This window comes from Amblyomma maculatum, chromosome 11, assembly GCF_055883805.1.
Source record: "Amblyomma maculatum isolate TAMU_Amacu chromosome 11, ASM5588380v1, whole genome shotgun sequence".
Lineage (NCBI taxonomy): Eukaryota > Metazoa > Arthropoda > Arachnida > Ixodida > Ixodidae > Amblyomma > Amblyomma maculatum.
The window spans coordinates 119,855,898-119,871,685 of NC_139354.1; the positions used below are offsets into that span (position 1 = coordinate 119,855,898).

At 46.9% G+C, this 15,788-nt stretch overlaps 1 protein-coding gene across 1 annotated transcript; it reads right to left on the minus strand.

Moving 5' to 3' along the window:
* Nucleotides 1-13,620: 13,620 nt before the first annotated feature.
* LOC146174863 (uncharacterized) lies at nucleotides 13,621-14,259 on the minus strand. Its single transcript, XM_084584034.1, has one exon. It carries the CDS (start codon nucleotides 14,224-14,226, stop codon nucleotides 13,771-13,773), a length of 456 nt encoding a protein of 151 aa, XP_084440160.1. The 5' UTR covers nucleotides 14,227-14,259; the 3' UTR covers nucleotides 13,621-13,770.
* Between the last annotated feature and the right edge of the window lie 1,529 nt (nucleotides 14,260-15,788).

Sequence of the window (15,788 nt, forward strand, 5' to 3'; positions counted from 1 at the left end):
GATTGATTGCAAATAAGAGTTTGGGGGCCCCCATAAACGTGCAGCGATCGATGCGACAAGGTTGTCTCCTGTCTCCGCTCCCGTCTTGCCTTGTCTCCCGTCTCCGCTCTCTGAACCCTGAAGCTGAAGTACCCCAGTAACATCTTGGTGGAGGCGCTTTCGATCCCCTTGCCATAGCTCCTTGTATTTGTTTCCGCGCCAGAAACCTGGATTTACACAGTGGACGCCATCTCCCCGAGCTCGACCCACCCACTGCCACAGTAAGAATGGCATCCCAGGATGCATCACCAGCTACGCAAACTCCACCCGCCCCCATGGTCTTAACCAAAATCCGTCATCCGCCTATTTTTAACGGCGAAGACAAGACGAATGTTGAAGATCGACTCGATGAATACGAAAAGTGCAGCAAGAACAACCGGTGGGATGCTAGCATAATGCTTGCCAACATCATCTTCTACCTTGCGGAAACGGCGAAGGCCTGATTTACCAACCACGAACAGGAGATGCCTACTTGACGCATCTGCAAACAAAAACTTCAGGACTTGTTCGACAAGCCGATTGGGCGAGCTCCAGCAGCCAAAAGAGACCTGGCTACTCGTGCTCAATCGTCAACCGAATCATACCTCGCCTACATACAGAACGTCCTCGCCCTGTGTCGAAAGGTGAACACCTCTATGGCCGAAGATGATAAAGTGGGCCATATACTTAAAGGTATCGCTGATGATGCATTCAACATACGTCTCTGTAAAGACTGCTCTACGGTGGACTCAGTCCTACAACTCTGTCGCCGTTTCGAACAGGCGAAGCAGTGCCGCATCGTCCATCGGTTTGAGCGCCTTCCCAACACGACGACTACATCCTCATGTGACGATTTGCCCACTTTGCAGCAGCCATCAAGTCAGAACAACCTCACTACTATCGTCCGCAGGGAAATCAAGGCCTTGACTCCTGTTACACGTACATCACCTCCTCTAGAGCCAAAAATAGCTATGAAACAGGCTGTCGTCCGCCAAGAATTCGCGAATGTGGGCCTCGTCCCCAATCCTACCACGTCACCCCCTGCACCACAGCCAATACCAGTGGTTGCTGCTGCTGCCACACGACCGCCCTACACACCGCGCTACCCTACCCGCAATCCTGCGGAGTGGCGCACTTCTGACGATAGGCCTATCTACTTTGTCTGCTGTCGGGCTGGCCATACGTCCCGCTATTGCCGCCGCCACCCGGCTCCCCCCTCTCGCCCCTATTACAGCCCTGTTCGCCATGACTAATATGCACCACGGCGAGTTTCTGTCACCCCAGCACAGCTTCGTACCGAGAACACTGAGCAAGCCCGTCGTCCCAGCCGTTCGCCATCGCCTCAGGTCCACCGTTCCCGATCACCTACTTCTCGCCGCAGCTTGTCCCCGACGTACCGACGCTCTTACTCGGGAAACTAGGAAACGTAGCGCCCGGACGTGACGCTGCGTTACCAACCCGGACAGCCAACTGTGTTTCGACCGTGGCACCTCGCCGCAACCTGATCAATGTCCTCGTAGATAGAGTCCCTGTGCCCGCTCTCATTAACACTTTAGCCCATATTTCAGTCCTTAGTTCTTCGTTCCGCCAGCGCCTCAAAAACGTTCTTACGCCCGCTAACACCTCTACAGCTCGTGTTGCTGATGGCAACACTGCTACCATCATCGGAATGTGCACAGCGCGCGTTAGCATCGCCGGCCACCATGTCCCTGTGCTCTTCGCCGTCCTTACTACTTGTCCTCAAGACGTCATTTTAGGCCTAGACTTTTTAACAGCCCATTCCGCTCTCATTGACTGTTCCTCCGGACTTCTACGCCTAGCCCTGTCCCATTGTGTTCACGACCCTAGTGCTGATCATTCCCAGCCGCGTCTCCGCTCCAGTACATTTACTCGCCTTCCCCCCGAGGCGGCAGTATACGTGCCCATGTCATCCTCTCCTTCCCTGCCTGACGGCGACTACGTTATCAACCCCATCACCGATGTCACTCTACAGCGCAACATCGTCCTACCTCATAACATTGTACAAGTCACGAATAACCTCACCTACATTCCCGTACTCAACTTCAGCATGTCTTCGCAAGTTCTCCCGGAGGGCATTTTTCTTGCCGAGCTGTCAGCTTTGTCCAGCTTTACTATATCTGCAGTGCTATCCGACCGTCACGCCGAGGTACCCGCCCAACCTGTCCCGTCACATAGTCCGGAGAACCGCATCTCAGCCATGGTTGCCTCTCACCTGCGCCCCGAATATGCCAGTGCCCTTGCCGGCCTTTTGTGGTCATACAGCGACATTTTTGATTTCGGTCACGGATCCCTGGGCTAAACGTCCGTCGTCACACATCGCATAAATGCTGGAGATGCCCGCCCTATTTATCGACGGCCTTACAGAGTTACTCTTTCCGAACGCCGGAAGAAGTGGAGAAAATGTTGGCTAGCAACATTATTGTGCCATCGAGCAGCCCCTGGGCGTCTCCGGTGGTACTCGTCAAAAAGAAAGACAAGAGCTGGAGGGTTTGCGTAGATTATCGACACCTAAACAACGAAGAGCTGGCCTTCAGTTGAACTCCAAGAAGTGTAGCTTTGGTTGCCGGGAACTCAAGGTCCTAGGACATGTGGTCAACATCCATGGCATCCAGCCGGACCCCGGCAACATTCGCGCTGTAAGGGATTTTCCTACACCGAAATATCGCATCGACGTGCGTAGCTTCCTCGGACTTTGCTCTTATTTCCGGCGATTTGTACCAAACTTCACGGAGATTGCCCGTCCACTTACACAGCTTCTGAAAGAGGAGGTCTCCTTTTCCTGGGTCCACCAACAATCGGCCGCCTTCGCCGCTCTTATTGGCCACCTCACCGGCCCGCCAGTGTTGGCTCACTTCAATCCATCAGCGCCCACAGAAGTACGCATCGACGCAAGTGGTCATGAGATTGGTGCCGTTCTCGCACAACGTCAGCTCGCTTCCTTTCGCGTCATCGCCTATGCCAGCCGACTCCTCTCTGCGGCCGAACAGAATTTTTCCATAACTGAACGTGAGTGCTTGGCCCTAGTTTGGGCCATTATGAAGTTCCACCCTTACTTGTTTGGCCGGCCATTCACAATAGTCACTGACCACCACGCATTGTGTTGGCTTTGTACACTCAAGGACAGTACTGGCCGCCTAGGACGTTGGGCCTTGCGCCTTCAGGAGTACAATTTTTCAGTGGTCTATAAGTCTGGCCAGTTGCATCGAGATGTGGATTGCCTGTCCCGTCCTCCAGTCGACCCGACAAGTCAACCTGAATGTGACAACGACGCTTGCGTGCTCTCTATTTCTGACTTTTCCAACATTCGCCGTGAGCAACGCCAGGACTATCAGCTTCGCGAAATTATCAATCGCCTCAGCGCCGATCACCATGACCCTTCCCTTCGTTTGTTTTTTCTCCACGACGGCTCCTTACACCGGCACAATATGCGACCTGATGGCCCCAACCTTCTACTAGTAGTCCCTCAGCACCTACGCACAGCCGTCCTTGAACAGCTTCACGACGTTCCCACAGCGGGTCATCTAGGCGTCTCTCGCGCACACGACAGTGTGCGCCGTCCGTTGTTTTGGCCAGGCCTATACCGCGCAGTCCGCCGCTACGTGGCTGCCCGTGACCGCTGTCAACGCCGGAAAAAGCCATCAGTTTTACTAGCTGGACTTCTGCAGCCGATCGACATCCCCATAGACCCATTTTCTCGAGTGGGTCTGGATCTTTTAGGGCCTTTTCCACTGTCCGCATCGGGGAACAAATGGATTGCGGTGGTCACTGATTACACCACACGCTACGCGGTCACACGAACAATACCAACGAGTTGTGCAACTGATATCGCTGTCTTCCTCCTCAGCGACGTTATACTTGTCCAGGGAGCTCCCCGCCAACTTCTCGCCGACTGTGGCCGTTGCTTTCTTGCGCGTATAGTCGACGAAATCCTACGGTTGCGCAACGTTCGTCATTCTTTCACGACTGCCTACCACCCATAGACGAACTGGCTTGCCGAACGCCTTAACCGGACACTAACTGACATGCTGTCAATGTACGTTTCTGATGACCACCGCGACTGGGATATAACACTGCCGTTTGTGATATTTGCATACAATTCGCCGCGCCACGACACTCCAGGCTACTCCCCCTTCTATTTTCTATACGGCCGTGAACCTCTGCTTCCTTTTGACAGCCTGCTTCCTTGTGTTGCCACTGCCAGCTCATATGCTCGTGACGCCATAGCACGAGCTGATGCTGCCTGCGTTGTTGCTCGCAACCGACTCGCAGCCTCTCAGCACTCCCAGAAACGTCGCTATGATTTCTGCCATCGCAACACCCAGTATTCTTGCGGGTCTCTCGTGCTGCTTTGGACCACAGCTCGCCGCATCGGCCTCTCGGAAAAACTTGTGCCCCATTATACTGGACCGTACCGTTTTTTACGACGTGTGACACCAGTGACATACGAAATTGCGCCCTTGCATCCCGCACGCCATACCTCTACACCACGCACCGAGACGGTCCATGTTGCACGCCTAAAGCCGTACTAAACGGACCCTGGTTTGGACGCCAGTACGCACCGGGACGGTGCTTTTGCTTTTCATCCGGCGGGGTAGTGTTACGTTAGGCGATGCATGCACTGATAAGCGCATAAGAAGGAAAAAGAAGAATCTGAGTAGTTTGCAGGAAAGGCCTGTTCTGTGAAAGCCTTGTCTCCCGTCTCCGCTCTCTGAACCCTCAAGCTGAAGTACCCCCGTAACAATATATATATATATATATATATATATATATAATTAAGGCGTCGAAAACGTTTTTTGCAATAAATTTCAATCACGACAACTTTGTCCTATTTACTTCTTTGATAGGTCACAAAAACTGAACACGACTATTACTCCCCCTTTATTTTTAATGAAGGAAAGCTCAGTTATCGCATATTTGAACGTCAGTGAAAGTAATGTTTGATAACAAAAGGAAAAATCAAAGTAGTGGAGCAATGCTAGGTTTTACAGTAAAGAGAAATATAAATGTTCCCGACAGAATCTTGATTAGGATGTAGAAATATGAAGCATGACTTCACTAGAAACTGAGGTTCGTTCCAGGCGTGAAGTTTAATCAAGGTCATTTTTGCCCAACAAATGCCCACATTTTTTATCAATTTTTGTATGTAACTGCTTAGCATTTTAGAACTGTGTTTTAGGTTTTAAGAAAGTTGTTAAAATTTAACACTGTTTACTAGCTTTCATATGGACGGCATGGCTATCAATCAAAAGAGATACATGATTTATTACCACTTCGGATTAAATAATTTAGAATTCACCTTTCTTCTTTGCCCTATAGGCTTCTGCAGAGCTTATCCATGCAACACAAACTAAAAACAAAGATGTTGTTGAGGCGAAAGGCTTTAATTGTGCATTTTTCCTTAACAACGACGATTTGTTGATTACCCACGGTAACTTAAATGGACGAAAATGTAACTTATTAAGCTCAAGAACGTAAACCAAAAGATGCAATGCTTTTGTCACGTTGCCGTGCATATTATAACGTAGAGATGATTCAGCAAAGTTCACTTCTGCACTAGATTTACTTCCAACAAACAATATCTTGCTAAAGTGCCAAGAGGGTATGCCACCGAAATGCACATATGGCAGGCATGTAAATTACTGCGACTCGAATTGGTGAGAAGCGGACAAATGCTATTGAATTAATGGCATTCAATGTTGAATTGTGGTTGTTTGAACGCCAGCACCTGACAGTAACACCAATTTTTGAAGGCGACTGAACGAACCTGTAGATTCAGTTCGCCTCTTTCTAGTAGAGAAGGCTTTTTTTTATTTGGCAAGCTGTTTTGAGGGAAGCTAACAAAGTAGATTTTATTGTTCTTGGGTTCCTTAGCCATTGTCGATTTTATATACTGTTGTACATCGGATGCTTAAGCTGATCAGAGAAAAATCAATTCGCATCGGAAAAGCAGAAAGAAGTAAGTAGAGAAGTAGGAGAGGTGTGGTATGCAATAGTTTTTAGAATCAAACAATATGAACAATAAATCATGTATTTGAATGAACTGCTAAAACATGGATGTACCCTGGTCCTAAAACTAAAATTAAAAGTAAAACTAAATATAATAAAAATGAAACAAAGTACGAACTAAAATAAATTGGAGGAGAAAGGGGAAGAAGGGAGGCAGCGAGATAAGCAGGGTAGCTGCCCGACATCGTCGGCAAACAACGGAGGAGAAGGTTGAGGGATGTAAAAAAAAAAGCAGGCGAAAAAATCGTAAAAAAAATGACGACCACACAATTCTGATCTCTTAAAGTTATGAAACAAAGATTCGTCTGCTTGGAAGAGTGGATTCTCTTTTACGAAGAGCTCAATATTTTGTCCTTCTAACGTGCTATACTTAGCATTATACTATAAACTGAAGGAGGTTGCCTACCGAACTTCTTTTTATGAAAGTTTGAGATGAGTAAGATAATATGGGAAAATATAAGCAAAATTTGAACGATTCAGCCAAATGGCACTTGGTTCTTTTAAAATTATCACAGTATGTATCGTTTCAAGCTGCAACCTCGCAAGCCCATCTCAAAATTCTTAATAAGGACAAAATATTCCCCAGCTTAATTGTAGTAACAATAAAAATATAATTGCGATGGATGTGTTAGTGAGGATATTAAAGTTCTCTCAATGTTTGAAGAAATATTTGCATTATACTCACAACAAAATACAGATATAACACGAAATGTATGCAGACAGGCTGAGCGCACTGCGAGCACCTGAAGGTGTGCAGAGGAGATTAGCGCTAGTTGTCTTTGCCTCCCTTTCTGTCACACCTATGGTGCTATGAAACTAAACGTTTAATCATGGTTCCAGATAACCTTCATGCAATCTTTTTGGTCGCCCTATTGTTTAGGCGTTAAGGCGTTTAAGCCTTAATTGGCACATGCTCGCGGATTGTGTCCCTCCGTCCATCCGTAAGGCTTTCTTTAGTTGGGAGGCGGTAGCTCGCAGCTGACATGGCCGAGAACTAACTTGAAGTAGTGTTTTCTGATCTCACGTTTGGCAGGAGTTCCAAATCGGGCCTTTCCTTTCATATGGGTGGGCGATATGAGAAACAGCCTTGCATTCTGCTTACCCTTAGGCCACGCCGGCACGTTCATAAAGCTCAGTTGGCAGCATATGCAGGTTGGTAGCATGTTGGCTGGTAGCATATGCGATTGCCTCATCTGGGAGGTTGGAGTAAAAACAAAGCGAAAGAGATGCTGCAGCGCAGAGCTTCGAACCACCGCGCAAAACAAGCTTTCGCTTCTTTGCAGTTCTGTGAATCAAAGCTCCCCCAGAATCTTTTGTTTTATTCTTATATTCTTACATTTTGGTACATTATGTAGGCATTTGTGTGCGTGCATTGTATTTTACCGTTACTTATTATCACCGCAGGTACAACGCTGTAGCAGACCCAGTTGTTATAATTAGGTTCAAAGCTAACCACGTCTCAGAAAGTTGCCTACAAACTACAGTTGAAAATAACTGAATTATTAAGTAAAAAAACAACAACAACCTGATAGTGATTCAAAAGGGAACATTGCTTAACAAAAACAATCGGTAGTAACCTTAGGAGTGGGTGAATATTTATGTGTGGTGGTCAGAATTTAGCTTTCTTTCGAGGATGTTTATGCGTTCTAAATCATGCGCGTACGAACTATTTTGAAATTGGCGGTGCCGAATGCACTCAGTGCGATAATATAAATCACATATGTCTAAACCAATCAAGCCTACAGCACTTATTTATGCATGGTTTTATAAAATACAGAATTTTTCTATAGTGTGATTAGAGATTCCTAAATTCTTGGCCACGCCTTTAATAAAACGGGTTTGCATTCTAAAACCGTATTCATGCACCCAGAAAATAAACACCATCATATACACAAGCAATAAGGACATTTCCGTTGGTAAAATAATATCTTGAAAACTAAAATATTGCTGCGAAACCTTCGAAACTGTATTTGTTGTTTTTTACCAGCCGCCGGCATAGACGCTTATCACTCTGATTCTGGACCGCGTATCAGTTCCGTAATCTTTGTTTGTTAATGCTCGATGTCGCGAGTCACACCTTTATCAGTTTCGTTGTAGCGCATGATGCACAGAGATCTGTCTCGAAGGTTCCGGCCACTCGGGTGTCTTTCCACAATGTTCCAGCCCGTGCTGGTAGCTGTTTGCGACGTTATCTAGATTGTTCTGTGCAGCCTTTAAATTGAACGTTGACGAGTGTGACGAGCATTTTTTGTCCGACGACCGAGGAGCACGTTTGTTGCTATCGCCGCAGCCGAGTTGCTTAGTTCTTTTGCGGGCGCAAGTCAGCCCCAATAAAGAGTTATTTCAGTACCATCACGCCTGTGTCTTCTTTTGGCGTGTACGGCCTTGTCACCACTACGTGACAATATTTTACAAACATTTATGAAGTCTTGACAATGCCAGTTATCTCCCCTGCCTCATACCATGATGGAGCTGCTTTCGCAGAAATCAGAACGCAATTAAAGACCTTCCTCAGCTGTTTTATAGGCTGCTTTGTTTTCTACTCATAAGGCAATGTTTAGGTCACCATCATAATCATCCATCAGTCTGACTATACCCACTGCAGGGCGAAGGCCTCTCCCATATTTCTCCAATTAGCCCTGTTCTGTGCTAGCTGCATCCACTTGACCCTTGCGAACTTCTTAGCCTTATCCGCCCACCTAACTTTCTGCCGCCCCCTGCTACGTTTTCCTTCCCTCGGAATCCAGTTTGTTGCCCTAAGCGACCATCGGTTATCCTCTCTTCGCACTACATGTCCTGCCCGCGCACATTTCTTCTTTTTTATTTCCACTAGAATGTCAGTAACTTGAGTTATTTCTCTCACCCACTCTGCACGCTTTCTATCTCTTAATGTTACCCCTGCCATTTTTCGTTCCATAGCCCTCTGCGTGGTGCTCAACTTAAGAAGAACCCTCTTGGTTAGCCTCCACATTCCAGCCCCATAGGTGAGTACAGGTAGGATTCAACTGTTGTATACTTTCCTCTTGAGCGATATCGGTAAGCTTCAAGTCAATCTGCGAGCGCTTGCCAAATACGCTCTATTCCAATCTTATTCTACTTGTTATTTCTTTTTCATGGTCCGGATCTGCGGTTACTACCTGTCCAAAGAACACATATTCACCTACTACTTCCAGTGCTTCGCTACCAAACGTAAACTGCTGTTCCTTTCCGAGGCTGTTGAGCATTACCTTAGTCTTCTGCATACATATTATTCGGCCTACCTTTCTACTTTTCCCTTCTATGTCATCAATCACTCTTTACTCGTCATCTCCTGAGTTACTAAGCAAGGCAATGTCATCAGAAGGAGGAGTAAAATGAGGAGGAAAGGCAGGGAGGTAAACCCGTAAAAGAAACCAATGTCATCATCAAATCGCAGAATACTGAGGTATTCTCCATCTACCCTTATCCCTAACTGCTCGCATTCCAAGTCTCTGAATACTTGCTCTAAGCAAGCTGTAAATAGTACTGGGGAGATCGTGTCTCCTTTACACCGTGACCACTATATATATATATATATATATATATATATATATATATATATATATATATATATATATATATATATATATATATGTTCCAGCACTTTGGCTCTTCTACCCCATGATTTTCCAATGGCTGCATCACCGCCGAGGTTTCTACTGAATCAAATGCTTTTTCGTAATCAATGAATGTTATGTATAAGGGCTGTCTATATTTCGAACATTCTTCTATCACCTCGTTGACGGTATGAATATGATAGATAGTAGAGTACCTTTTCCGAAACCCTGCTTGATACTTTGGTTGATTGCAGTCTAAGGTTGTCCTGATTCTGTTAGCAATTAGCTTAGTAAATATGTTATACGTAAGAGACAGTAAGCTGATTGGTCCGTAATTTTTAAGGTCCTCAGCGTCCCCTTTCTTATGAATGAGGATAATGTTTGCGTTATTCCATTGTTCCGGTACTGTCGATGACACCAGGCACTGCATATACAGAGTGGCCAGTTTTTCTAGCATAATATCCCCTCCATCCTTCAACAAATATATAGTTATCTGGTAATCTCCAGCTGCTTTCCCCCTTTTCATAGTTTTTATTGCTTTCTTAACTTCGTCCTTCGTCCGTGGTGGAACGATGCACGTCAAGTGCATCGTTTTAACCCCTATGTGAGAGGGAACATCTATTATCTCTATTTATCGACTCATACAATATATGTTTCCTTATAAATTTAGTTTGCATTGATCATAACAAATGTCACTACTTTTTCGTAACGACGGACACATTGTGAAAAGGAAGGGTGATTTAGATCTTTATTCAGAATAATAAGGTCTGACCACACTTCCATTCTGACTTTGCTTTCAGTTTTATGAGACGCATTCTTAAAAGTATTCAATCATAAATTAACATTTCACATGAAAGACCATCAGATAGTGACAAAAATCTCTGCATTATGCAAGCGTTCGAAGGCGCATTTAGTATTTAAACGTCGTATGTACGACTAAATAAGAAAGTGTTCGTTGAGTTCATTTCCCATCTCAAAACCAACGTAGGCAATAACTTGAAGCAACGGAGCCGATAAACTTCGAGGATAAACGGATATGGGGCATTACTGGCAGCGCAATGAACTCAAATGAAAGGGTGTGGGCGACCGATGTTGGTACATATTTGCAGCGAGAAAAAGTTGCCTTGTGAATAATCGGTAAAAGTAGTCGTGTTTTGTTGGCTTTGTAAGCGTAAAAAGGGCGTTAAGAATAGTAAACGTTTTCGCAAAGAGATAAGCATGTTTATAGAGTTAGCGAAACCATATATACGAAATTTTCACGTCTGTATATTAGCTCATGTACCGCAGCCACAATCCCCAAAATGACTTAGAAGCATCCTCGCCATCAGCATTTAGACCTCTGAACCCTCATGTCAGATCTGAGAGTGAAAAATAGTCTTTAGTTCTTTGTTCACTGATGAGCGGCACAGAAGGTTCATCGCTGTAATCAACTCAATTGCCACGGAGCAGAGCAAAACGTTATAAAGTTCGCAGCAGTGCTCGCGATAGCTGTCCAGATAGCACAAACGAACAAAATGCTTCATGTCCTGTTATTTTGCCTGCTTCTGATCTCTATTTTTTACGCTTGCGACAGACCGTCGGAGGAGTGACCACTTTGGTGGTCTTGCCTCAGCGCCGGGAGCTGATTTCAAAGCGGCATAAAGAAAGAGTGCCTTCAATCAAATAGGACACCCTTTTAGAATGCCACCGTGTGTCGTAGCCCTCGCTGCTTGCTGTTATTGAGCCCAGGCTCTGTCTTCACGAAAAACAGACGGGTGGGTTCGTGCTTACTCGCGAACTTTACTTCTTTCGTAATTGAGCTCAGGGCACATCAAAGGCCTTGTATCTTGTAGTTGCAGCAGAGAAATGCAATCACAGCTGACGATTTCTCTGGTGTCACTGAACCCTAGTTAGAACTATGCCAAATCGTTTAGGACAGCGCTAGTCACTTGTGAAACTGATTAAATATTATCAGACTCTGTTGGAAGTAATGAGCTTCAAATACACTGCCCTTAAGAAGGAAACATCTCTCCCGTGAAAACAAATAAAAGGGGTGGTAGAAGATATACTGAGAGGAAATGAAGGCTGTCACTTGGGCAGTAAAATGTTATAGAAAAGGACAGCTGCTATAATTTGCGACACTTATATTGCTGGCGCCATTTGCAGCAGTTCTGCGATGCTAAGTATTCGACAGCTGAATGTGATCCGCGGTCACAACGCTCGCTCAGACGTTGTCAGTCCCGTTCATTTCCCAGGCAAAATATCTTCGAGCATAACATCTTGGCAGCATGCCGGCTGCCGCGGAATAAATGGACGGCACATCAGCACATCACAAAAGAAAAATTTAGAATTCCCCACATGGGTGAGACAGTTAATCTACCATGCGGTCCATTCGAGAGACATTCTCTCCTGTGTAATACACATGTGGCGCATTCACCACTGCCTAAGAAAGGCATTCTCACCGAGAACAAAAATGAAAGACTGGGTACTATAGCGCAGCGTTATTTTTGCGGCCCTGTGAGCCCCACGTTAAATTGCTCCACAACTGCGAAATGGTATCGTGATGACACAACCACTTCAAATCTGGCTTTACATTTTTGGCAGTACTTTTCTGAACAGTGTATTTTCTCATATAAAGTGATGCTTTCGTGTATTTGTAATTTAACCCAAATGGCTTAATCATCCTTCGCCATGCGCTCATTCCAAAATTTTCATACTAGGTTGTATGCATCAAGCATCACTCTCGGGTGGTGCGAATGGTTCTAGAGCTCGGAACTATTAGTGGCCATCTTCCACTCCTCCTTTTTAACAGAGGACAAGCTGTTGGGCTAGTTGATTTTACATCTTTTTTGAAGAGCGTAGTCTGACAAAGACAAGGCACGAAGGAGGTCAGCGCCTGTGTGTCCATATTCCTCCGTGCTATGGCCTTGTGCGGCTACGCGCTCCAAAAAACGGTATTGTTTAGCGTGATTAACTAATGATTATGCGTAATAAGGCGTTTCCGAGACAAATATTGGCAACACGTTCTCCGGTTTAGTGCGGTCTTTGCTTGTGTTCGGATTAGGTTTTGTAGGATTATGGAACGTAACATCTCAAGCCAACTCAAGCTATGAGAGACGGGGTACCTCAGCAAATTTCGACTACTTGGAGGTATTTAACGTGCTCTGGCATCGTGCAGTACACGGGCGCCTAGCATTGCGCTTCCATAAATAAGCTTTGTGTGGTCTATAAATAATTTTTGCGGTCTCTTCCCTACGTTGTATGTTCGGCCTACCATCATCATCAGCAGCAGCCGGACTATACCCACTGCAGGCCGATGGCGTCTACTATACTCTTCCAACTTACTGTGTCCTGTGCCAGCTCCCTCCTTAATCTCATCCTTAACCTCATCCACCCACCTATTTGTCTGCCGCCTTCTGGTATGCTTTCCTTTGGAATCTAAATTGTTAACCCAAGATCCTATCGGTTGTACTCTCTACGCAGTACATGCCCTGGCCCTGTCCATTTTTTTTTATTTCAAAAAATTTCATTAGCTAGAGTTAATTCTCGGCGCTTGCTATCTCTTATCGTTACACCTACTATTTTTCGTTCCATAAACCTCTGCGTTGTCATCAACTAGTAGGACCCTTTTTGTTAGCCTCCTAGATTTATTCCCATGGGTGAGTACAGGTAAGACTTTCCTATACTTTCCTCTGAGCGATACCGGTAAGCTGCTGGTCATAATCTGCGAATACTTGTCAAATGCGCTATATCCCAATATTATTCTCCAGTTGTTTCACTTTCATGAACTGGATCTGCAGTTGCTACCTGTCCTAAGTAACCATATTAGCCTTCCTCTTCCCGTGCCTCGCAACATATGTGAACTCTGTTCCACCCCGAGGCTCTTGAACATTAACTTACTCTTCTGCATATTGATATCTCAAGACCACCTGTTACAAACGCCAGCGGCCGGCGTTCGTCTGCCAACGGGTCGGCCGCGGCGAACCCGTTAGAGCCCAACGAGACTGATGGCTGGGGCAGAAAGAACCCTGTTTATTGTGTGGCTTGGGTTTTTATACCAAGCCAAAGAAAAAAAAAGAAGAACGAAAGGAAAGCTGCAAGCAGAGGCTGCCGTGACGCTTGGCGATGACGAGCAGAGCGGAGGCGGGCACACGTGCCGCTGACGAAGCATTTAGCAGTTCGCAGCATCCCCCTTTTCTTGGAATCCATATCTTACTACGGGCCTCCTGACACGTGTTGACCGCAGCAGCACCGGACTCTCGATGTCGCTGGCTTTAGGAGCCTCCGTTCTCTCCAGCTCCACGTCTGAGTGATCCGCAGGTACTCCAGGGCAAGCAGGGGGAGTTGAAGCAGCAATGGGTGCATCGGTGCTTCTTCTGCGGAGCTGGTCCATATGACGGTGAACAACCCCGTTGTCTGTCTCCACTTTCACGACACGCGAGCCAGTGGTTTCCTTGACCTTGCCTGGCGTCCATTTCTCGCCGCTGCTATAGTTGCGGATGTATACCGGATCTCCTGGGGCAAAGCTCCAGCCGGCGTCTTCCCGTGACTGGGCCTGGTCGACTGTCTTGCACCTGGGCGGGAAGCACATATCTAGTCTCGTGCGCAATCTGTACCCGAGCAACATTTCGGATGGCGAGCGCCCTGAGGGTTCAGTTCAGTTCAGGCGTTCAGTCGTGTCCGACTCTTCGTGACCCTATGGACCATGTCACGCCACGCTTTCCGGTCTCTCACTATCTTCTTAACATCACATAGCTTCATCTGCAATGCCTCGAGAATGCCATCTAACCATCGCGTTTGCTGCCTACCCCTTCTCCGGCGACCCTCAACCTTTCCCAACATCAAATCTTTCTCCAGCGACTCCTCTCTTCTCACTGGAGAAAGATTTGGAGGGTAGCGGCGTGCTTCTATAGCTGCACAATATTCTTGCCAGGGCCTTCGTTATATCCCCTTCTGAGCACCTTTTAAGTCCATCTTTAATGGTTCGTACAGCGCGTTCAGCCAAACCATTGCTTTGTGGGTGATACGGCGGTGTTCGAATGTGTGTCACGCCGTTCCGCTCCATAAATTGGGCAAATTCCCAACCGGTAAAATGCGTCCCATTGTCAGAGACAACTGTGCGGGGTAGACCAAGCTGACTGAAAATGGTCCGGAGGGCCTTGACTGTGGTGCAGGAAGTGGCGTTGGATAGGGGTATGGCCTCAATCCACTTGCTATGCGAGTCTACGATGACCAGGTTCATCTTGTTTTGAATAGGTCCCGCAAAATCAATGTGCAACCGCGACCATCTTTCCTGCGTCTCTGGCCAGCTAACAGGTGCGTGGGTAGGCGGCATTGGAAGCGCTTCAACGCAGGTTTGACACCCAGCAGCCACCCGTTTAATATCTGTGTCGAGACTGGGCCACCAGAAAGTAGACCGCGCAACGGTCTTCATGGAAGAAGCCCCTTGGTGTGCTGCGTGTAATAACTTCAAAAATCTTCCTCTGGCTGCTACCGGAATCACAACACGGTGGCCCCAGTAGAGCAGGTTCTAACGGACAGCTCGTGTCGCCTTTTCGAGTATTCCGCCATCTCCCTTCCATAACCAAGTGCCTCGGCCAACCATCCAAGACCCACCTACAGACCTTCGAGAGCACTGCGTCTGCTTGCGTGAGCACTTGCAGCTCCTTTAGGGGCACGGCAGGCTGGTCCCAGGCGTCCAATGTCAACACGTACTCTGCCTCGTCCTCCGAATCCTCGGGAACCTGCTGAGGTGGTAGCGGTAGGCGGCTTAAGGCATCCGCGACGAACATGTGCTTACCAGGCTTGTACTGTAACTTATACTTGTATGCGCCAAGCAGAATGGCCCATCTCTGTATTCGAGCAGCTGCCATGACGGACGTTTGCCTGTGATGCTTTAGGAGACCCAACAAGGGCTTATGGTCTGTAATGAGCGTGAACTCCCGCCCGAGTAGATAGTCTCGAAAACGCTGCACACCGAAAACTAAAGCCAGGGCCTCCCGCTCAACGTGAGAATAATTCCTTTCAGCGGCGTTTAACGAGCGCGAGCGAAATCCGATCGGACGATGTTCGCCATCTATGCGATGGGAAAGCGTGGCCCCAACATCATAGGGTGATGCATCGCATTCTAAAAATAGCTCTTGTTTCGGGTCGAAGTGCGTGAGCACCGGGGCCATGGACAGCGCCTCC

Coding starts and splice junctions, on each gene's coding strand:
- LOC146174863 (XM_084584034.1), bottom strand. CDS start 14,226: ATGTTGCTCGGGTACAGATTGCGCACGAGACTAGATATGTGCTTCCCG.